The 23,844-nt window shown below is 40.2% G+C and overlaps 1 protein-coding gene and 1 non-coding gene across 2 annotated transcripts in view; one reads left to right on the forward strand and one right to left on the reverse strand.

Annotated features, from left to right (window-relative positions):
• LOC140736168 (annexin A4-like) overlaps window positions 1–23,844 on the forward strand; it is a 145,194-nt gene that overhangs the window by 116,039 nt on the left and 5,311 nt on the right. Inside the window, exons 10-12 of the mRNA XM_073062033.1 lie at window positions 1,449–1,544; window positions 1,629–1,687; window positions 5,030–5,152. Of these exons, the coding sequence (XP_072918134.1) occupies window positions 1,449–1,544; window positions 1,629–1,687; window positions 5,030–5,152 (278 nt within the window). The remainder of the gene's footprint in view (window positions 1–1,448; window positions 1,545–1,628; window positions 1,688–5,029; window positions 5,153–23,844) is intronic.
• Window positions 14,134–14,240, reverse strand: LOC140736340 (U6 spliceosomal RNA). The gene has a single exon (XR_012100921.1). It is a non-coding gene; the product is annotated as a U6 spliceosomal RNA (small nuclear RNA).

Here is a 23,844-nt window from a genome sequence, read left to right on the forward strand (position 1 = left end):
CAATCTCTCAGTGCATAATTAAGCCAATTACTGATCAGACAATGCTTTGGCAATCTCTTCAGTTCAGTCATGTACACTGAAATGGACTCCTCTTCCTTCATTCCACCTTTTGAAACCTAAAGCATTCTATAATCAACAGTGAATTCAATTCTAAGTGTTCCTGCATTACTCTCACAGTATCAGCAAAGCTCATTTTGGCTGGTTTGGTTGCAGCAATTGAACTCTTAAGCAAACTGTATGCTCTTCCACCCATTACACTCAACAAAGCTGGCATTCATTTCTCATTGCCTATTAATTTGCTTCAAAATACTTATCAATTTGTTCAGTATACAATATCCAGTTATCTCTTATGCAGTCAAACACATCTATCTTTCTGATGTAGCCAGCCATTTCTGCTTTCTTTAAATTTATGGTTATTGTCACCTGGTTCTCACTGTTTATGGACCTGTGAATTTTGTTCATTTTTTTTAACTCTACTATCTCTGTCCCTTCCCAAAGAAGCACGTGCTGTACTTTAATATTTACTTGACCATTTTTCTCTTCCTTTTGCAAAGAAACAAACATATTACACTTTTTGTTTTAACCTGAATGTCTCACTGCACTTTGTAATGTACCATTCAGCTAGGTCTTCTAAGATCTAGTAACAACCTACAGCAAATTCAGAGGATCAAATTGCAGTTGTGTTTATTACTTGCAAGGAACATCTACCTCCATATATTAAGTTGGTAGGTAGCTTCAATCTTGTAGCCCAAAACAAACCACTTTTATAGAGATCAGTAATTAAGTTGTTCCATCCCATAATGGTGTTCCTCTGTTATTTGCATCTGCCTCTGGTTCCTGGCATCTACTCTTCAATCAGTCCATTTGACTTTTGAGGCTTCTTCCCCCTTGACAGCTGTGTCCTATTTTACTGTTGTCAAAACATTCCTTATCATAAATTCATCCCCCTCCCCACCATAAAACACACATAGACTTAATGTAAGCCACTCTCCAAACAAAACAACAAACCAGCATAGCACTCTGGGATCACACAGGTTCCATTTTGTCACATTACATTTTACAAAATTGTAAATTCATTCTGAAATATTAAATATACAACTCTACCCACTGTTTTGCCATTTGGTCAGATTATGACCAATCTTCTACCTCTATGGTGCTACCTTCCAATACACTAACCAACACCTCCACAAAAAGCAATGTGAAGGTAACTAGCTCATCTGTTTTGGTAATATTATTTGAGAGATGAATTTTGACTGGGTCAAAGCAGACAATTGAGTAATATAGAATTAGTGAGCCAGTAACAGTGTACAAATAGTGAAAAGAGAAGCAATTGTACACCTGACCAGAGTAATAGAGAATGGCCTCTAGTACTGTACAAACCAGGAATTTATTAGACGTATTAATTTTGCTTAAGTTATCACCAAAGTGTGTATTCTCTCTTTAATCAGTATTTGAAGAGTACAAGAAGATTGCTAACAAGGACATTGAGGCCAGCGTCAAGGGAGAGATGTCAGGCAGTTTGGAAGATGCTTTACTGGCAATTGGTAAGTTCAGTCGCCATGCTTTTCCAACCCCTTCCCAGCATGCAATTTCTTCTGGAATAACTAACTTCTAATCCTCTCTTCCAGTGAAAAGCATGAAGAGCCGACCTGCTTACTTTGCTGAGAGGCTGTACAACTCCATGAAGGTAAATTAACTGCAAATGTAAAGTCCATTGGTGATCACTCCAGTAGAGGTTTCATGATGTACTTCTGGTAAAATGGCTGTAACTGGTTGAGCAAGAGGAGACAGTCTGGCTTTTGGATTTATTCTCCTTAACACATTTTAGTTGCTGAGACAAAAAGTAGTTAATCAACATGTGCTCAAATCAGAAGCCCAAGAGATTCTGCAGATGCTGGAAATCCAGAAGAACACACTTAAAATGCTGGAGGAACTCAGTAAGCCAGGCAGCATTTATGGAGGGGGAAAAAAAGAGTCAATGTTTCGGGCTGAGACTCTTCCTTAGTCCTGAGCTGCTGAGTTCCTCCAGCATTTTGTGTGTTGCTCTGAGCTCAAATCAATATCAGATTTTGACTCTGGTCTAAGTAAGATCAAGAATTTCAGATCATATTTTCTCATTTTCATTTCTAGCTGCAGTTATACTTCCATTCCCAGCAAGATCCAGAACTTATTTAGTTTCCCTCCACCCTACTGTTGCCTTTGCTAATCCCAGGTTGTTGAGATGGTGCTGCTTGTTCAGCCATGATCTCCAATACAAACCATACACTTGTTGATCCCTCAAACTGCATCATGGGGAGAAGAGTACTAAATGATCCTTGATATATTACTGTAGAATCTAACTGGTGCTGCCTGCCAAGATCCTGGGAGATGAGATCTTCCTGTTGGCTCCCTGTGTTTAAGATAATGCAAGGGCAGGTCATTTTTCATCTACCCACTGATGTACATACCACTCAATCGATCATAGCTGAGCTTGTTTTTCAGTGCCACCTTCTCTGACAGTAACCTTCCCCCTCCCCATTCTTCCCCATACATCACCTGCAAGCTCTTGCTCCACTCTCTTTGCTCCATCTTTTTATCCTGGCCATCTCCCCTCTATCAATCAGTTCAAAAGAGCCTGCACCCAAATACTCAGTGATTTTCATAAATCACCTGGATGAGGAAGTGGAGGGATGGGGTAGTATGTTTGCTGATGACACAAAGGTTGGAGGTGTTGTGGATAGTGTGGAGGGTTGTCAGAGGTTACAGCGGGACATTGATAGGATGCAAAACTGGGTTGAGAAGTGACAGATGGATTTCAACCCAGTTAAGTGTGAGGTGGTTCATTTTGGTAGGTCAAATATGATGGCAGAATATAGTATTAATGATAATACTGGGCAGTGTGGAGGATCAGAGGGATCTTGGGGTCTGAGTCCATAGGATGCTCAAAGCAGCTGCGTAGGTTGACTCTGTGGTTAAGAAGGCGTATGGTGTATTGGCTTTCATCAATCGTGGAATTGAATTTTGGAGCCGAGAGGTAATGTTGCAGCTATATAGGACCCTGGTCAGACCCCACTTGGAGTACCATGCTCAGTTCTGGTTGCCTCACTACAGGAAGGATGTGGAAGCCATAGAAAGGTTGCAGAGGAGATTTCCAAGGATGTTGCCTGGATTGGGGAGCATGCCTTATGAGAATAGGTTGAGTGAAATTGGCCTTTTCTCCTTGGAGCGAAGGAGGATGAGAGGTGACTTGATAGAGCTATACAAGATGATGAGAGGCATTGATAGTGTGGATAGTCAATGGCTTTTTCGCAGGGCTGAAATGGTTGCCGCAAGAGGACACAGGTTTAAGGTGCTGGGGAGTAGGTACAGAGGAGATGTCAGAGTAGTGAGTGTGTGGGAACAGTGGTGGAAGCGGATACGATAGGGTCTTTTAAGAGGCTTTTAGATAGGTACATGGAGCTTAGTAAAATAGGTGGCTATAGGTAAGCCTAGTAATTTCTAAGGTAGGGTCATGTTCAGCACAACTTTGTGGGCCGAAGGGCCTGTATGGTGCTGTAGGTTTTCTATGTTTCCAAAACATTGACAGTCCATTTCCTTCCATAGATGCTACCTGACCTGCTTTCATGTTACTTTTTATGTGTTGCAAAATTAATTCTTTCTCTCTCCACAGATGCTTCTGGACTTGCTGAGCATTTGAAACTACCTTGTTTTTCGGATTTCTAATGTCTAAGATCTTCTACCTTTGTTATCAACTTCAAGGATTTGCACAAGCTGTAGAATTTATTTTGGTTCTGTTCAACTTGCAGAACATAGATGATGTGCATTCCTTTGCAGTTTAGATAGAGTCAGGCATAAAGATCTTGCTGAGTTGTCAATGTAGCATTGTAATTTTTATTTAATATTTCTTGTGTTTATTCAGTGAACTGGGGAATGAAACTTTAAAGGCTGAATACATTTTCTATTGGTGTCAAGATTACATATGCCCCCAGATGTGGAAATCTGTGTGTTAAGATATAAATAGAAAGGCAATCTACTCCTTGCAATACTAAAGTTTTGCCTTGTGTAGTTGACAGCATGAAATGCTTTTCACAGGAAAATACACTACCTGTAGATGTTCCACTAGTGTTTCTCTGCATGGAGAGTTGAGAGCCAGTATTGCTCAAACAAAGATAATTTGCTGCTAATTCCTTGAGAAATGATTTCAGATGCCTTAACTCGAACTTTCCATATGATCGTAAATCAAACACACTTAATATTAAGGCATCACGTTAACTCCTGTGGCAAAGGTTTCTCAGTGTCCTTATAAAATATATGAATTTTGGAAATCATTTTTGATTTGACCGTTACATTGTAGACTTAGTAACTTCGATTTTTTTTGTGAACAGACAATGATTGGCATAAGTAGCATTTTGCTAAGTACTTAGGACAGGCAATTAATTTCATTCTTTTTTTGTCACTTTAGTATCAGAAATTTGCATATTGCAGATCATAGTTAATAAATAATTGTTTTTATAGTTGAAGGACAAGAAGCCAGAGCATGAAAGTAATGATATATTTACTGTCACACAAATCCAGACTGCTGCACCATATTGACTAAAACTACCTTATCTAATGTACCACAATCTCTCAGAATCACATTTATTATCATTGACTTTTATAGAGTCATAGAACACCACAGCATTGAAACAGACCATTTGGCCTGTCTAGTCTCTGTGAAATGTTATTCTGCTTAGTTCCATTAGCCTGACTTGTACCATAGCTATCTGTACCCCTCCCATCCATGTACCTATCCAAACTTCTCTTAAATGTTGAATTGAACCCACATCCACTGACAACATGTCCCACTCTCACAGCACCATTGGAGTGAAGAAGTTTCACCTTAAATATTCCACCTTTCACCCTTAAACTATGACCTCTAGTCCAAGTCTCACCCAACCTCTGGGTTGAGGCCTGCAACCCAAAGTTGTAACGAAGATTAACTAGTCTAAAATTAGCCTTCTTGTTCCTAGGGAATAAAAATGAATGTCTAACTACGTTTTCTTGATTACAGGGACTTGGTACAGAAGACAGCACTTTAATTAGAGTGATGGTATCTCGGTGTGAAGTTGACATGCTGGACATTAGGGAAGCATTTCAAAGGATGTATGGAAAGTCTTTGTATTCCTTTATCAAGGTTAGTGCCCAACAATAATAGGAAGTATGTCTAAATGAAATACATTTTTTTGATGACTAGCTAAAATTTAACTCGTATGAGCCTTTGTTTTCGATAAAATGGTGGATATTTTGCATTTGTAATTTAGTATAAGCCAAACAGAGGCTCTCATGACTGTAATTCAGTTACTCAATGGACATAATATTTTGTATTCTCAACTTCAGACAGAATAAATTAAATGCTGTGTAACTAAGCACCATGGTAGCAAAACAGTTAGCATGAAAATATTACAGCTTGGGGCATTGGAGTTTGGAGTTCAACTCTGGCGCCATTCTGTAAGGATTTTCTGTAATCCTCCCCCTGGATTGCATGGGTTTTCCCTTGGTCTTCCAGTTTCCTCCCACAGTCCAAAGACTGGGTGGGTTAATTGGTCATTGTAAACCAGGGGTGTCAAACTCATTTTAGGTCACGGGCCGGATTGAGCAAAATGCAGCTTCATGCGGGCCGGATCAGTCGGACGCGTGCGAACGCAGCTTTCGTTGCCTCCGTTTTTTCAGCCTGCTCTCATGTGTCTTAGTCTCTGCTATAACTACAAAGTGTTTCACTTTACAAATTCCATTTCTTATGAAGAAGACTGCCGAATAAACACTAAAAACCCTGAAAACCTGGTACCTGAATAAACTCAGCATTAGCCATATCATATGTCATAGGCGCTTCGATTACTAGGGCCAGCTTTAATAGTAATAAGATATTATCTCGCGGGCCAAAGATAATTCCACCGCGGGCCTTGAGTTTGACATATATGTTGTAAACTATAGCTGGGTGTGGTGGAGGGATAAGCTCCCACTAGCTATTAAATGATCTGGCTGGCATGCGTCTCAAATAGCCTCTGACAACCAAGTACAACTTCTGGCCTTCACATATGGTTTAGTTACTACACCTGGCAAAACCATTTCTGCTGACAGAAGAAGAGACGAAGGCTAGGTTATTGGCATCTTAAAGTCAGTCACTCCATGGAGAAGGGGATCGTCACCAATGGTTGGTAGCTCATCTTGGAGAAGGAAAACTTTGATTTCTAACCTCTGCTGCCTTCCAGCTAAACCCACTTGCGGAGAAGGTTTCGGGAGTAAACCCCAAGGGAAAATATAGAGCTGGAGTAACTAAGGCAATTCTATGTTGAGTTTACCAATGACTGGCAACTCCTGTGACACCATAGGTGCCAAACTGTTTTGGTCTGTACTGTTCATTTGGATTCATCAGCTGTGTAGAGAGGAGATGTCTGCTATATGTGCAACAGCTTGCTCTCCATATTGTATTGACCTGGCTTGCATATCACACAGCTGGGATGCAACATCCATGGTCGACCTCAACCAATGGTGGGCATCAATTCCAGATCAGCAGTTATAATACATGATGTATTTTTCTGTTATGTTTTGTCAAAGAGATATTCAGGAAGCGGAAGAGGTGGATAATAAGTTCATCTTTCAAAGAGCTGGCATTCTTGTATCATAATGTCTAGTCACCTAACGGGAGCTGTGTGTCTATTACTGCAGGGAGCTTCACACAAATCTCCACTTGGAGAAGAATGGTAAAAGTTGGCAGTCCAAGGTCAGGTTACATAGAGCAGTGGGCTTTGAATTCTTGGCTCATCTACATCTTTATCAAAGGGCTGTGTAGTTACCCTGTCATCTAGAAAATGATGATTCGGTAGGACCATCTGATTTTGGCCTTGGAGTGAAATCTTAATTACACTATATCTACAAGTTTAAATATGTGAAGGCAGGTGGTTGAAGAGGAAAATAGATATATTTGGAAATAGAATGGAAAACAATCATAGTAGTTGATAATCAACTAACAACTGAACCTGATTTGCTTAAAACTTACTAACATTATGGCTTACTGAATATTAAGTTAATTTTCTCAGTTAGAGAAAGCATTTTAAGTTAGAATTGTGTATTATGGTGTATAGTTCATAATTACATCTGTATTGATGTGTACTATTGATATACAATATTTACCACAGTTAACATTAAGTTTGTCAGCATCTAAATCAATTTTGAAAGGCTTAGGCAATTTGGACTTATTGATTTTTAAAATGTAATTCCTACCAGAGTGTTCAAATGAAAGGCTTCAAATGCACTGTGTAAATCTGACTGCCTCCCTCCCCAGGAATGTGATTTTTATCAAAAATGAAATAGTAAAGCAGGTATAAGACACTAGAGCCTGTAGAATATTTTACACAGGTGCCTGCATCTTGCTGTGGATTTTATGGGATTTGGTGGCCATTTTGCCCTATGCAATAACCCATCAGCAACATATACTGTAGCTACTTATTAGATACACCTTTACACCTCGTTAATGCAAATATCTAATCAGTCACTCACATGGTAGCAACTTAATGGATAAAAAAAATGCAGACATGGCCAAGAGGTTCAGTTGTTGTTCATACTAAACATCAGAATAGGGAAGAAATATGATCTAAATGACTGTGACCATGAAATGATTGCTGTTGCCAAACAGGGTGGTTTGAGTATCTCAGAAATTGCTGATCTCCTGGGATTTTCATGCACAACAGTCTCTAGAATTTACAGAGAATGGCGTGGGAAAAACAAAAAAAATCCAGTGAGCAGCAGTTCTGTGGGTGATAATGCCCTGTTTATGAGAGGGGTCAGAGGAGAATGATCAGACTCATTCAAGCTGATAGGAAGGTGACAGTAACTCAAATAACCACACATTACAGCAGTGCTGTGCAGAAGAGTGCTAAGCGCACAGCATGTCACACAATGAAGTGGATGAGCTACAGCAGCACTTGCATCTAATTAAGTGGCCACTGAGTGTATTTTCCACATTCAACTGAGGCTTAAACAGGATCTAAGATTATGCTTATCAAATATTAAACTTTTTTTGTGATCTCCCGAACCTTGAGCTATAAAGTAGTACATCACAGGTATTGATGTGTATATTTCTATCTGATCAATACCTGGGTCCTAAGTTATGGAAACTCACCGTATTAGATAATTGGCTGACTGGCAGGAGGGAAATAGTGGGAATAAAGAGGCCTTTTCTGGTTGGCTGCCAGTGAGTAGTGTGTTTCACAGGGGTCTGTGTTAGGACTGCTTTATTTTAAGTTGCATGTCAAAAATTTGGATGACAAAGTTGATGGCTTTGTGGCCAAGTTTGTGGATAATACAAGGATAGATAAAGGAGCAGGTAGTTTTGAGGCAGTAGAGAGGCTACAGAGGATTAGATGGATTAGAAGAATGGGGAAATAGCAAATGGAATACAGTGTTGGGAAGTGTATGGTCAGGTTCTTTGGTAGAAGAAATAAAGGTGTGGTCTATTTTCTAAAAGGGGAAAAAATGAAAGATGCAAATGAACTTTGGAGTCCTCTTGCAGGATTCCCTTGTTAAATCCTTGTAATGTTAGCATTCGTTTTGAGAAGACTAGAATATAAATGCAAGAATGTAATGCTGAGCTTTATAGGGAATTGGTCAAACTTTACACGGTCATCCTTGGAGATACGGGATCCAAGTGCAGACTGGCCAGTGTCTTATAAAGCCTCAGCATTATCTCCCTGTTTGTATATTTTGTTCTTGAAGTAAATGCCGATATTGCATTTACCACCTTTACCAGATGCTTGACCTGTAAATTAATCTTCTGGGCATCTGCACCTCTGATGTTGTATTTTCTGCCTGTTTAGATAATAGTCTGCATTATTGTTCCTTTTACCAAAATACATTATTATACATTTCCCAACACTGTATTCCATCTGCCACTTTTTTGCCCATTCTTCCAATTTGTCAAAGTCCTGCTGCAATTGCATTGCTTCCTCAGCATTACCTACCCCTCCACCTATCTTCATATCCACAGCGTTTTCCACAAAGCCATGATGTGTGCAGCACAACTGACAGGTGTGTTTACAGACATTTTTAATCTCCTCTTTCCCAGTGTAGAGTGCCCTCCTGCTTCAAATTATCCACCATTGTCCTCATACCAAAAAAGACCAAGGTAACATGCCTAAATGACTGGCATCCTGTCGCACTCACCTCAAAATAAGCAAATGCTTTGAGAGGCTGGTCAAGGATTACATCTGCAGCATGCTACCACCCAAACTGGATCCCCTACAATTTGCCTACCAACACAACCGATTGTCAGACAATGCAATAGCCACTGCTCTACATACCATCCTTACACATCTGGAGAAGAAGGATGCTTATGTAAAAATGTTGTTCTTGGCTGCAGTTCATCATTCAACACCATAATTCCATCCAGGCTCGACAGGAAGCTCAGGGACCTCGACCTTGACCCTGTCTTGTGCAGCTGGATCCTGGACTTCCTGCCAGATTGCTGGCAGGTAGTAAGAGTGGGCTCCCTCACCTCCACCCCTCTGACTCTCAACACAGGAGCCCCTCAGGGTTGTGTACCAGGTCCCCTCCTTTACTCCCTGTATACCTATGACTGTGTCACCACTCACAGCTCTAATGTGCTAATTAAATTTGCTGACGACACTACATTGATTGGCCTAATTTCCAACAATAAAGAGGTGGCCTACAGAGAAGAAGTCATCCCTCTAACACAGTGGTGTCAAGGAAACAACCTCTCCCTCAATGTTGCAAAAACAAAGGAGCTGGTTGTGGATTACAGGAGGAATGGAGATGGGCTAACTCCTGTTGACATCAATGAATCTGGGTTTGAGAGGGTGAATAGCTTTAAGTTCGTCAGCATAATCATCACCAAAGATCTCACGTGGCTATGTGGTGAAAAAGGCACAACAGCACCTCTTTCATCTCAGACGGTTGAAGAACTTTCTACAGGGGCTTAACTGGGAGCATCCTGACTGGCTGCATCACTGCATATTGGGTGTATTTAAGGCAGAGATTGATAGGTTCTTGATTGACCAGAGAGTGGTGAATCTGTGAAATTAGTTGTCACAAGGAACTGTGAATGCCAAGTCTTTATGTATATTTAAGGCAGAGGTTGGGTTCCGGTGATGTCATCGTCCTGAATGGCAGCTTAAATCAATAGCTCCTCTGGAAAAACCATTAATCCATCAAATATAAGATCTTTTGAAAATATCTGAATTGATAGGGGGGGGCAAGAATGGGGAAAAAGAATGGAGATCTTTTTTTAAAAAAAAGCATCATTGCTGACGTTGGGCGAAGTGGCAAATATGATAAAAATTCTGGAAGAGATACGGGGATTCCAAAAAGATATAAAACAGCAGCTAAATGACATCAAGTCAGAGCTCGCCAACGTCAATCAAAAAATAGTGCTGGCAGTGACACAACTTGAGAAGGTGGAAGATCACATGCAAAACGTGGAACTGATACTAAGTAAGATGATATAAATATTAGATCAACAAGAAAGTAAACTGCTTGACCAGGAGGGAAGATCACGGTGGAAAAATATCAGGATATACAATGTTCCCGAAGTAGCGGAGGATTTGTCTACGATGGAGTTTGTAGGAAAGTTGTTGCGGGATGCGATGGAGATTCCTTCGACTATGGGGAAGGTGGGACCTGTACAGATTGGATGGGTTGCACCTGAACTCGAGGGGGAGCAATATCCTTGCTGGTAGGTTTGCTAGCATGGTTCGGAAGGGTTTAAACTAATTTGCAAGGGGGATGGGATCCGGAACGATAGAGCAGTGAAAGAAGTGCATGGAGTAAAGCCAGATCTAACATATAGAGAGGCTTTGAGGAAAGAGCAGCAGAATAAAGGGTATAAAGGTAGTAAGGTAGAAGGGCCAAAGTGTATGTACTTCAATGCAAGAAGCATCAGGAACAAAGGTGATAAACTGAGAGCTTGGATACATACATGGAATTATGATGTAGTGGCCATTACGAAGACTTGGCTGGCACCAGGGCAGGAATGGATTCTCAATATTCCTGGATTTCAGTGCTTTAAAAGAGATAGAGAATGGAAAAAAGGGGAGGAGGGGTGGCATTACTGGTCAGGGATCCTATTCCAGCTGCAGAAAGGGTGGGTAATGTAGCAGGATCCTCTTTTGAGTCAGTATGGGTGGAAGTCAGGAACAGGAAAGGAGCTGTTACTCTACTGGGGGTATTCTATAGGCCCCCTAGTAGCAGCAGAGATACCAAGGAGCAGATTGGGAGGCAGATTTTGGAAAGGTGCAAAAATAACAGAGTTGTTATCATGGGTGACTTTAACTTCCCTAATATTGATTGGCACTTGATTAGTTCCAAGGGTTTAGATGGGGCAGAATTTGTTAAGTGTGTCCAGGATGGATTCCTGTCACAGTATGTTGACAGACCGACTGGGGGGAATGCCATACTAGATCTAGTACAGGTCACAGATCTGTCAGTGGGTGAGCATCTGGGGGACAGTGATCACCGCTCCCTGACCTTTAGCATTATCATGGAAAAGGATAGAATCAGAGAGGACAGGAACATTTTTAATTGGGGAAGGCAAATTATGAGCCTATCAGGCTAGAACTTGCGGGAGTGAATTGGGATGATGTTTTTGCAGGGAAATGTACTATGGACATGTGGTCAATGTTTAGGGATGTCTTGCAGGATGTTAGGGATAAATTTGTCCCGATGAGGAAGAAAAAGAATAGTAGGGTGAAGGAACCATGGGTGACAAGTGAAGTGGAAAATCTAGTCAGGTGGAAGAAGGCAGCATACATGAGGTTTAGGAAGCAAGGATCAGATGGGTCTATTGAGGAATATAGGGTAGCAAGAAAGGAGCTTAAGAAGGGGCTGAGAAGAGCAAGAAGGGGGCATGAGAAGGCCTTGGCAAGTAGGGTAAAGGAGAACCCCAAGGCATTCTTCAATTATGTGAAGAACAAAAGGATGACAGGAGTGAAGGTAGGATCGATTAGAGATAAAAGTGGGAAGGTGTGCCCGGAGGCTGTGGAAGTGAGCGAGGTCCTCAATGAATACTTCTCTTTGGTATTCACCAATGAGAGGGAACTTGATGACGGTGAGGACAATATGAGTGAGGTTGATGTTCTAGAGCATGTTGATATTAAGGGAGAAGAGGTGTTAGAGTTGTAAAAATACATTAGGACGGATAAGTCCCCGGGGCCTGACAGAATATTCCCCAGGCTGCTCCACGAGGCAAGGGAAGAGATTGCTGAACCTCTGGCTAGGATCTTTTATGTCCTCGTTGTCCACGGGAATGGTACTGGAGGATTGGAGGGAGGCAAATGTTGTCCCCTTGTTCAAAAAAGGTAGTAGGGATAGTCCAGGTAATTATAGACCAGTGAGCCTTAGGTCTATGGTGGGAAAGCTGTTGGAAAAGATTCTTAGAGATAGGATCTATGGGCATTTAGAGAATCATGGCATGGTCTGATCAGGGACAGTTAACATGGCTTTGTGAAGGGCAGATCGTGCCTAACAAGCCTGATAGAGTTCTTTGAGGAGGTGACCAGGCATATAGATGAGGGTAGTGCAGTGGATGGATCTACATGGATTTTAGTAAGGCATTTGACAAGGTTCCACACGGTAGGCTTATTGAGAAAGTCAGAAGGCATGGGATCCAGGGAAGTTTGGCAAGGTGGATTCAGAATTGGCTTGCCTGCAGAAGGCAGAGGGTCATGGTGGAGGAAGTACATTCAGATTGGAGGGTTGTGACTAGTGGTGCCCCACAAGGATCTGTTCTGGGACCTCCTACTTTTTGTGATTTTTATTAACGACCTGGATGTGGGGGTAGAAGGGTGGGTTGGCAAGTTTGCAGGTGACACAAAGGTTGGTGGTGTTGTTGATAGTGTAGAGGATTGTCAAAGATTGCATAGAGACATTGATAGGAAGCAGAAGTGGGCTGAGAAGTGGCAGATGGAGTTCAACCTGGAGAAGTGTGAGGTGGTACACTTTGGAAGGACAAACTCTAAGGCAGAGTACAAAGTAAATGGCAGGATACTTGGTATGTGTGGAGGAGCAGAGGGATCTGGGGGTACATGTCCACAGATCCCTGAAAGTTGCCTCACAGGTAGATAGGGTAGTTAAGAAAGTTTATGGGGTGTTAGCTTTCATAAGTCAAGGGATAGAGTTTAAGAGATGCGATGTAATGATGCAGCTCTATAAAACTCTAGTTAGGCCACACTTGGAGTACTGTGTCCAGTTCTGGTCGACTTACTATATGAAGGATGTGGAAGCATTGGAAAGGGTACAGAGGAGATCTACCAGGATGCTGCCTGGTTTAGAGAGTATGGATTATGATCAGAGATTAAGGGAGCTAGGGCTTTACTCTTTGGAGAGAAGGAGGATGAGAGGAGACATGATAGAGGTGTACAAGATATTAAGAGGAATAGACAGAGTGGACAGCCAGCGCCTCTTCCCCAGGGTACCACTGCTCAGTACAAGAGGACATGGCTTTAAGGTAAGGGGTGGGAAGTTCAAGGGGGGTATTAGAGGAAGGTTTTTCACTCAGAGAGTGGTTGGTGCATGGAATGCACTGCCTGAGCTAGTGGTGGAGGCAGACACACTAGTGAAGTTTAAGAGACTACTAGACAGGTATATGGAGGAATTTAAGGTGGGGGGTTATATGGGAGGCAGGGATTGAGGTTTGGCACAACATTGTGGGATAAAGGGCCTGTAATGTGCTGTACTATTCTATGTAGCTCGAAATAGAGAGGGCGCATCGCTCGCTTGTCCCGAGGCTTACTGGAGATAGAAGATAAGCCACACTCAATAGTAATTAGATTGCTTCGATGCAATACCAAGGTGGAGATTCTACGAAGGGCCTGGGGAAAGAAGAGGGTATTTTTGGATGGGAGATTAATATATTTCTATCAAGATTACCCCCCGTCAATCCTGCAGAAACATAAAGAATACTCTGAAGTAAAGCGAATATTAAAGCAAGGAAAGATTAGGTTCCAGACTCCGTACCCTGCTAAGCTGTGAGTGTTTTATGAAGATGGGATGCAACTGTATCAGACAATGGAAGAGGTGACTACAGACATGAAGGCCAGAGGGTTGCCTGTTAGCGTGATCAAACCGAGGGAAAGCTTGGCTGAGCAGTTATCCCATTCTTTTTTTAAAAATATGGAACGCTTCATGAATTTGCGTGTCATCCTTGCGCAGGGGCCATGCTAATCTTCTCTGTATCGTTCCAATTTTAGTATATGTGCTGCCGAAGCGAGCACAGTTATCCCATTCTGTTTGTGAAATAGTGAGAGAATCGAGAAATCAGGGGATGGGTGGAGTGTGAGAGAAGTATATCAGGAAGAGACAGTGAGTTTTCTGAAGACAGCCCTCTCCCCCTCCAGAAGAGCCATAAGGTTTGGCTAACTTTAAAAGTGTTGATAAGCTAAACAGAAGCAAAAATAGACGGTGCTATGTCTATCTCAGGAAATACTTATTATAATGTGGATTTTATATTACTCAATTATTCTTTTTTATTCATTCATTCACTCCTTTTTCCCCACCTAAATGAGAATATATGCATGGAAGGAATACACAGGGAAATCTTTTCAGTATAATGGACATAGATTTGTTCACTTACTTTTATGGGTACTGCAATGGGGGCCCTTAACTCACAGGTAGGAGGGGCTATCCCCCACAGCTAGATGTTTCCTCTAGCTCAACCCAGGGTCATCTACTGGAGACCTCAGCCTTGGAATCACACATTTGTTGCCTTTTTTTACTTGTGTTTCTTGGTTCTTATTTGATCAGGGAGTAGATCGATTAAGTTTTATTCTGCTAATTTCAATGATATATTGACAGATAAATACACATGGCTGAAGACAAAGTAAAATTCATTTCTTTTAATGTCAATCAGCTGTTAAATCCAATCAAGCACAGTAAAATTCTATCCAAAATGAAAAAAGAACAAGCCCATGTAGTATATTTACAGGAAACTCACAAGTGATAATGAGCATGGAAAACTAAAGAGAATGGGCTTCACTAATTTGTTTTTCTCCTCATATAAATCAGAACATAAGAGAGGAGTTGCTATTCTTATCTCAAGCAAGTTGAATTTTAAAAAAGTATTTGAAATGGGAGATAAGGAGGGCAGATATATTCTGGTAAAGGGGAATATAGATGGAAGTTCAGTTACTCTATTGAATATATACGCACCCCCAGGAAGTGATATTAGTTTCTTTCAGAAAATTACTAATATTATGGTAATGGAAACTGAAGGTCTCCTGATATGTGGAGGAGACTTAAATTTACAATTACAACCTAAGTTAGACTCTTCCAATAGAAAAACCTATGAAATAAAATCCTTACATAAGAAAGTTAATACACTTTTTGAGGATGTTGGTCTAATTCATATATGGAGGGACCTTTTCCCCAACAGAAGGGAATACACTCATTATTCTGCCCCCATTCTATATATACAAGAATAGGCATTTCATAACATTTGGAAAAGACAAAGACAAAATAAATACCTGTAGATTTGGGACAATAGATGTAAGTGACCATACACCTATATATTCATCTGTTCATTTTGATCTACAACCAAAGAATACAATTTGGAAACTAAATTCAAGTCTACTCAATGATCCCTACTTGAAGAAACAAATTAAAATAGAAATTGGTCTTTATTTAGAATTCAGTGATAATGGAGAGGTTTCACCTCCCATTCTATGGGATACTCTGAAGGCTGTTTTAAGAGGGAAAATTATAGCGATATCTTCATATAAGAAAAAAATAAGGAATAAAACATTAGAAGAATTACAAAATAGGCTGAAGGAACTAGAAAAAAACATAAATTGAATTTGGTACAGGATACTTTAGAGGAACTTCTAAAAAAAAAGGAATGAAATTAATAGTTTCGCTACGCAAGAAATCAGGAAAAATTTGATGTTCCTGAAACAGAGACATGAAAGTGGATCTAAGTCTACGAAAATACTGGCGAGGAAACTGAAAAAAAAGATAGCAGAAAATACAATTCATAGAATTAAGGATCCAAGAACAAGAATGGTAAAAAAAAGCTAAGTGAAATTCAAGAAGCTTTTGAAGTGTTTTACGAAACTCTATATTCCAAAGTTCCAGGGGAAAGCATAACCCAAATTGACACCTTCCTGAATTCTCTAGAGTTACTCACTTTAAGTAAAGAACAAAATAGAACAATGACTGCTGACATAACTGAAGTTGAATTAAAGGCTGCAATTAGTAGGCTTAAATTAAGCAAGTCACCAGGATCAGATGGGTATAAGGCAGAGTGGTACAAAGAATTTAAAAATGAGTTCATTCCTGTCTTACTCCCCACACTGAACTGGGCTCTAAAAAAGGCACAAATGCCACCCAGCTGGAAGGAAGCGATAATCTCAGCTATACCGAAAGAAGGCAAGGATAAAAAGGAATGTGGATCATTTAGACCAATATCCGTTCTTAATGTAGATTATAGATTATTTACCTCCATCATGGCCAAATGATTAGAAGAGTTTCAACCCATACTGATACATAAGGATCAGACAGGTTTTATACAACAACGCCAAACACAAGACAATATACGAAGGACACTTCAGATTATGGATCATATACAGAAAAAATAAAATCAAAGCAATAGTGATAAGCATGGATGCTGAAAAGGCAATTGATTCAGTTAATTGGAATTTTCTTTACAGCGTTTTACATAGATTTGGTTTCCATGACACAATTATTAAAACTATACAGACACTATATGACAACCCTACTGCTAGGATTAAAATCAATGGATATTTATCAAATAGTTTTACCCTAGAAAGGGGCACGAGACAGCGTTGTGCATGGTCACTGCTATTCTTCACATTATATCTGGAACCGTTAGCTCAATACATCAGACAAAATGAAGATATCAGGGGAATTACTATCAAAGGGACAGAGAATAAATTGGCCTCTTACACGGATGACATTTTGATCTATCTAGGGCAACCAACATACTCTTTACCTAAATTGATGCTATCCTTTGAACACTATGGTCAATTATCAGGATACAAGATCAACATAGATAAAACCCAATTACTTTCATATAACTATAGCCCACCAAGAGAAGTTAAAAATAGATATCCTGGGGCATGGCAAACAGAGTCTTTTAAATATTTGGGCATCATTATGCCAAAAGATTTGGCAAAGTTAACAGAATGCAATTTTGGGTATATATCTCAAGAATGGTTGAAAAAAGATAAATATTTAATGAATATACTGCTGGTGGCTGGTAAAAAGACTCTTACTTAGGAAATGGTTATCACCGGAGAGCCCAACCTTAAATGCATGGATGGAAATTACAATGGACATTTACAAAATGGAGAAGATTAAACTATACAGGCACTGTATAGTTAATCATAAGTTGGAACCATTTGATTCATTCTGGGAAAAAAATGGTTTAACTACATGACACCTCATAGGCCTGATTTTATTCTCACAAATCAATGAATATGTTGTTTAAAAAAAAATCACTCCCTACTTGTACATAGTTTTCTCCTTTTGCTTGTTCTTTCTTTCCTCTCTTTTCTATAAGTGTATACCTCAGATAAATATTATATTTAGATTTGTGGCATGTATGACTATATGATATATATGTAGAATATCTGAAATACATCTTATGGAAATGTTTGATGATGAACTTCAATAAAAAATAAATTACAAAAATAAGGCCGAGGTTGATAGATTCTTGATTGGTTAGGGCATGATGGGATAAGGGGAGAAGGCAGGAGATTGGGGCTGAGAGGAAAATTGTATCAGCCATGATGAAACAGCAGATCAGACTTAATGGACTAAATAGCCTAATTCTGCACCGCCAGCCTTTGATACGGTGCCTCTTTAAAAGCATACATCCTTGGACCTGTTTCTGTGTTGTAGAATTCTTGTACTTAATGCTCCAAGTATCGAAGGTAAACGATCATTACTCCTTGGTTGCAACCTTGTATACCTGGGTCATCATTTCTAGGGAACTATATACTAGTGCCCCTAGGTCTTTATTCTACAACATTCACTGTGTGTGTTTTGCCATAGTTTAACTTTCCAAAATGTGTCACTTCACACACTTATCTGCATTAAATTCAATCTGCCATTTCCTTAGCCCCCATTCCCAGTTGACCTGGATCCTGCTATAACCTTAGTGACCTTCTTCATTGTCCATTACTTTCTCATCCAAAATAAGATAGATGACAAACAGCAGTTCCAACGGCAATCCCTACAGCACAGCACTAGTCACAGACCTCCAATTGGAAAAACTTAATTTTCAATACAAATTTGTGAAAAATAATTTTCCATGCAGAGAGTGTGCTGACTGGGGACTTAGTTCAAAACAAAATGGTGGCCTGGAAAAAAAAATTCATTTCAAAATGTCGTAATTGTGGAAATTCTTAACCCTGATAATGATGTGGTTTCCATGGGTACAATGTATTCAGGAATGGGAGAGATTTTTTAAGACTTAAGAATCAGGATTATTATCACCGACATGTGTTGTGCAATTTGTTAACTTTGCAACAGAGATCAGTTTTCACCATGTATTGCCAGTTCTCAGCTGAGGGGGTAGCCAAGGATCAACAAAATTGTTGGCAACCCCACACAGCCCAACTGAGCAAGGGCATCACATGTTCTTCTCTGAAGAGCACAAACCAGGTGGGTTTTGATGACCATCTAGTAGTTTTACTGATGCTAGCTATAAATTCATCATTGAATATTATATTTCCTGATTGGCTGAGCAGGCTTGAAACACTGTAGGTAGGTGCAGCAGCATGACTTGTATTCTTCTATAGCAGAGGAGAAGTTCATGTAACAAAACCATAAGACATAGAAGAGTTAAGCTATGTGGCCCATCGAGCCTGCTCTGCCATTCATTCATAATATGATTGAATTCGTACTGCAATTTGAGAGGGAGAAGCATAAGTCATATGTATCAGTATCACAATGGAATAAAGGGAATTACAAAGGTATGAGAGAGGAGCTTGCCCAGGTGGATTGGAGGAGGATACTGGCATGGAGAGAGGATTGGCTGACAGGCAGGAGGCAGTGAATGGGAATAAAGGGGGCCCCTTTTCTGGTTGGCTGCTTGTGACCAGTGGTGTTCTTCAGGGGGTCAGTATTGGAACCATTATTTTTCACATTGTTTGTCAATGATTTAGATAATGGATTGAATTGAATTGAATTGACTTTATTTCTTACATCCTTCACATACATGAGGAGTAAAAATATTTATGTTATGTCTCTGTCTAAATGTGCAATGTGAAATTATAGTAATTTATAATAAGTAGAACAGTCAATGCAACAGAAATACACTCAAATCAGCGTGAGTTAATCAGTCTGATGGTCTGGTGGAAGAAGCTGTCCCAAAGCCTGTTGGTCCTGGGATTTATGCTGTGGTACTGTTTCCAGGTGGTAGCAGCTGGAATAGATTGTGTTGAGGTGACTCGGGTCCCCAATGACCCATTTTTTCTCAGCTGCCTTTGTAAATGTCTTGAATCGTGGGAAGTTTACAACTACAGATGTGCTGGGCTGTCCGCACCAATCTCTGCAGAATCCTGTGATTAAGGGAGGTGCAGTTCCCATACCAGGCAGTGATGCAACCAGTCAGGATGCTCTCAAATATGCCCCTGTAGAAAGTTCTTAGGATTTGGGGGCCTATACCAAACTTCCTCAACAGTCTGAGGTGAAAGAGGCGCTGTTGTGGCTTTTTCACCACACAGCTGGTGTGTACAGACAACGTGAGGTCCTCAGTGATGTGGATGCTGAGGAACTTAAAGCTGTTCATCCTCTCAACCCCAGATCATTTGATGTTTTGTATTACACTCATATTTGTTATTTCCATTCTGGGAATAATGACTCTTATCTACCCTATTTATGCCTCCTCTAATTTTATATACTTCTAGCAGTTTGATCCTGAGAGTCCAGTGGTGAAACTTTGTCTAATCTCTCCTTGCAGCTGATACTCTCCAATCCAGGCAGTATTCTAATGAACCTCTTCTATATCCTCTTCAAAGCCTCCACATCCTTCCTGTAATTCAATGGCCAGAACTACACACAATACTCCAAATGTGGCCTGAACAAAGTTTTGTACAGGTGTCCACTTTAATACTCGAGAAAGAAAGATGCCATGTACTTGTGCAGATTGGTTTATTGTTGTAATATACACTTTGGTTTTGCATGCCATCCATACAGATCATTTCATCATATCAGTACATTTAGGTAGTACAAAGAAAAAGCTATGACCACTTGGTATGGGAATTGCAAGGCATCTGACTGCACGCCCCAACAAAGGCTTGTGAGGACTGTTGAGAGGATCATCAGGGTCTCTCTTCTATCCATCGGAGATATTTGTCAGGAGTGCTGGCATTTAGGGCCCTTGGCATTTTAAATGATCCATTACATCTGTTCAACAGTTTCTTTGACCCCCTACTATCAAGCAGGGGTCCTGCATTATTAGGACAAGAACTATTAGGATGGGAAACTGATACTTCACCCATGCTGTGAGAATACTGAACTCCCTTCCAACATCCTGGTCTCATCACCAATGTTCCCCCTAATTTGTAATGACCAATGTGTGCAAAAATCTTGTGCTGTGCAATTTTTTGCCCAATGACAACAACATGTGCATACTAAATTTTATATATATCATAGTATTCATTAAAACAGCTAGCAAAATACCATCAATAAGAACTTTAATCTCCTCTGGGTTTAATTGCTTTCGCTCTTGTTCATCTGCACTCTCAGAAAGCATACGTATCAGACCTGTAGCGGGTATTGAAGGATTTTCTCGCCGGAGTTTTTGCACACTGTCCATATGTGATTTGCTTGCTAAATTATGCTTTACAAATTCAAGTTTACAAATATCTCACCACTTCTTTCCACTTGCAAATTTTGCAACAACATTTGCATTGCGACAATACATGCAGGTCACACCAGTTTCTGTATTGTACATAAATATTTCTCCTAGCTGCACATTCTTGACCTCATGAGCTTTTGATATAGCATTTTCTACTGTTTCATTGAGCCATTCCACTTTAAATGAACCAACAGTTCTTTTGTGCTTCATGCCCTTTGCTTCTTTGAAATTACAGTGGAGTAAAGGGAATTACAGAGGCATGAGAGAGAAGTTAGCCTGAATTATTTAGAAAAGAACACTGGCAGGGATGATGGGAAAGCAGCAATGGCTGGAATTTCTAGAAGCAATTTGGAAGGTATAGGATATATACATCACAAAAGAGGAAGAAATATTCTAAAGGGGAAATGGCACAACAGTGGCTAACGAGAAGTCAAAGCCAACATAAAAGCCAAAGAGAGGGCATACAATGGAGCAAAGATTTGTGGGAAGTTAGAGGATTGGGATGGTTTTAAAGCCAAAAGAAGGCAACTTAAAAAGTCAATAAGAAAGTAAAGATTGATTACAAAAGTAAGCTAGCCAATAATATTAAAGAGAGTACCAAAAGTTTCTTCAGATACATGAAATGTAAAAGAAGCAAGAGAGTTTTTTTAAACTGCTGGAAAACGGTGCTGGAGAGATAGTAATGGGGGACAAGGAAATGGTGGATGAACTGAAATATTTTGCATCAGCCTTCACTGTGTTAAACACTAGCAGCATGGTGGGAATTCCAGGTATCGGGAACATGAACTGTGTGAAGTTCTCATTACTAGAGAGATGGTCTGAAGTACACTCCAGTGTTCTCAAAGAGAACTAAAGAGATTGGAGGTTTTAGTATTAATCTTTCAAGAATCACTAGGTTCTGGAATGCTTCTGGAGGACTGGGAAATTGCAAATGTCACTCTTAAGAAGGGAGAGGGGCAGAAGAAAGGAAACTATAGGCCAGTTAGTCTGACCTCAGTGGTTGGGAAGATGTTAGAGTCAATTATTAAGGAAGAGGTCTCAGGGTACTTGGAGGCACTTGATAAAATAGTCTGTAGTCAGCATGGTTTCCTCAATGGAAAATCTCACCTGACAAATCTTTTGGAATTCTGTGAAGAGATAACAAACAGAGTAGACAAAGGAGAATCGGTTGATACGGCGTACTTGGATTTTCAGAAGGCCTTTGACAGGAGGCTACCTTACGAGCTATGAGTCCATGGTATTACAGGAAAAATTCTAGCATGGATAAAGCAGTGGCTGATTGGCAGGAGGCAAAGAGTAGGAATAAAGGGAGCCTTTTCTGGTTGGCCACTGTAACTAGTAGTGTTCCTCAGGAGTCAGTGTTGGGACCGATTCTTGTTATATGTCAATGATTTGGATGATGGACAAAGTTTGCAGACAATATGAAGATAGATGGAGAGTCCAGTAGTTGTGAGCAAGTAGAGAGGCTGCAGAAGGACATAGACAGATTAGGAGAATGGGCAAAGAAATGGCAGATTCAATACAGTATCGGGAAGTGTATGGTAATGCACTTTGGTAGAAGAAATGAAAGTGTTGACTATCAAAATCAGAATCACGTTTATTATCACCGGTATGTGACATAAAATTTGTTAACTTAGCAGTAGCAGTTCAATGCAATATATAATCTAGCAGGGAAAAAAATAAATAAAACAAAACGTAATAAATAAACAAGTAAATCAATTATGTACATTGAATAGATTTTTAAAAACATTCAAAAATAGAAATACTGTCTATTTTTTAAAAAAGTGAGGTAGTGTCCAAACCTTCAATGTCCATTTAGGAATCAGATGGCAGAGGGGAAGAAGTTGTTCCTGAATTGCTGAGTGTGTACCTTTAGGCTTCTGTACCTCCTGCCTGATGGTAAGAGTGAGAAAGGGCATGCCATGAGTGCTGAACGTCCTTAATGATGGACGCTGCCTTTCTGAGAGACCGCTCCCTGAAGATGTCCTGGGTACTTTGTAGGCTAGTGCCCAAGATGGAGCTGACTAGATTTACAACTTTCTGCACCTTCTTTCGGTCCTGTGCAGTAGCCCCTCTATACCAGACAGAATGCAACCCGTTAGAATGCTCTGCACGGTACAACTGTAGAAATTTCTGAGTGTATTTGTTGACATGCCAAATTTCTTCAAACTCTTAATAAAGTATAGCCACTGTCTTGCCTTCTTTATAACTACATCAATATTTTCCAAGTGGAGAAAAAGCACAAAAACCTGAGGTGCAAAGGGACTTGGGAGTCCTTGCGCAGGATTCTCTAAAGGTTAATTTGCAGGTAGAGTCTGAGACTTTATAAAAGCACTGATGAGGCCTCACAATGAGAATTTTGAGCAGTTTTGGGCCCCTTTGAAAGGATGTGCTGAAATTGGAGAAGTTTTAAACAAGATTCACAAAAATGATTCCAGGATTGAATGGCTTGTAATATGCAGAGTGTTTGATGGCTTTGGGCCTTTATTCACTGGAATTGAGAAGGATGAGGAGAACATTATTGAAACCTATCGAGTGGTGAAAGTCCTTGACAGAGTGGATGTGGAGAAGATTTTTCCGATGGTGAGAGAATCTAAGACCAGAGGACGCAGCCTCAGAATAGAGGAGCATCCTATTAGAAAGGAGATGAGGAGGAATTTCTTTAGCCAGAAAATGGTGAATCTATGGAATTCTTTGCCACAGGCAGCTATGGAGGCCAATCTTTATGTATATTTAAGGCAGAGGTTGATAAATACTTGATTGGTCAGGGCATGAAGGTATATGGGGAGAAGGCAGGAGATTGGGGCTGAAAGGAAAATTGGATCAGCCATAATGAAATGGCGGCGTAGATTCGATGGGTCAAATGGCCTCATTCTGCTCCTATATCTTATGGTTTTACGGAATTTGACATAGTGAATCAATAATTTCTTCAGTAAAATCGGTATAAATAAGCCAGTTCTAAAATCTGCAGACAAATCAACTCAAAACTCCATATT

This window comes from Hemitrygon akajei, chromosome 1 (assembly GCF_048418815.1).
Source record: "Hemitrygon akajei chromosome 1, sHemAka1.3, whole genome shotgun sequence".
Classification (NCBI taxonomy): domain Eukaryota; kingdom Metazoa; phylum Chordata; class Chondrichthyes; order Myliobatiformes; family Dasyatidae; genus Hemitrygon; species Hemitrygon akajei.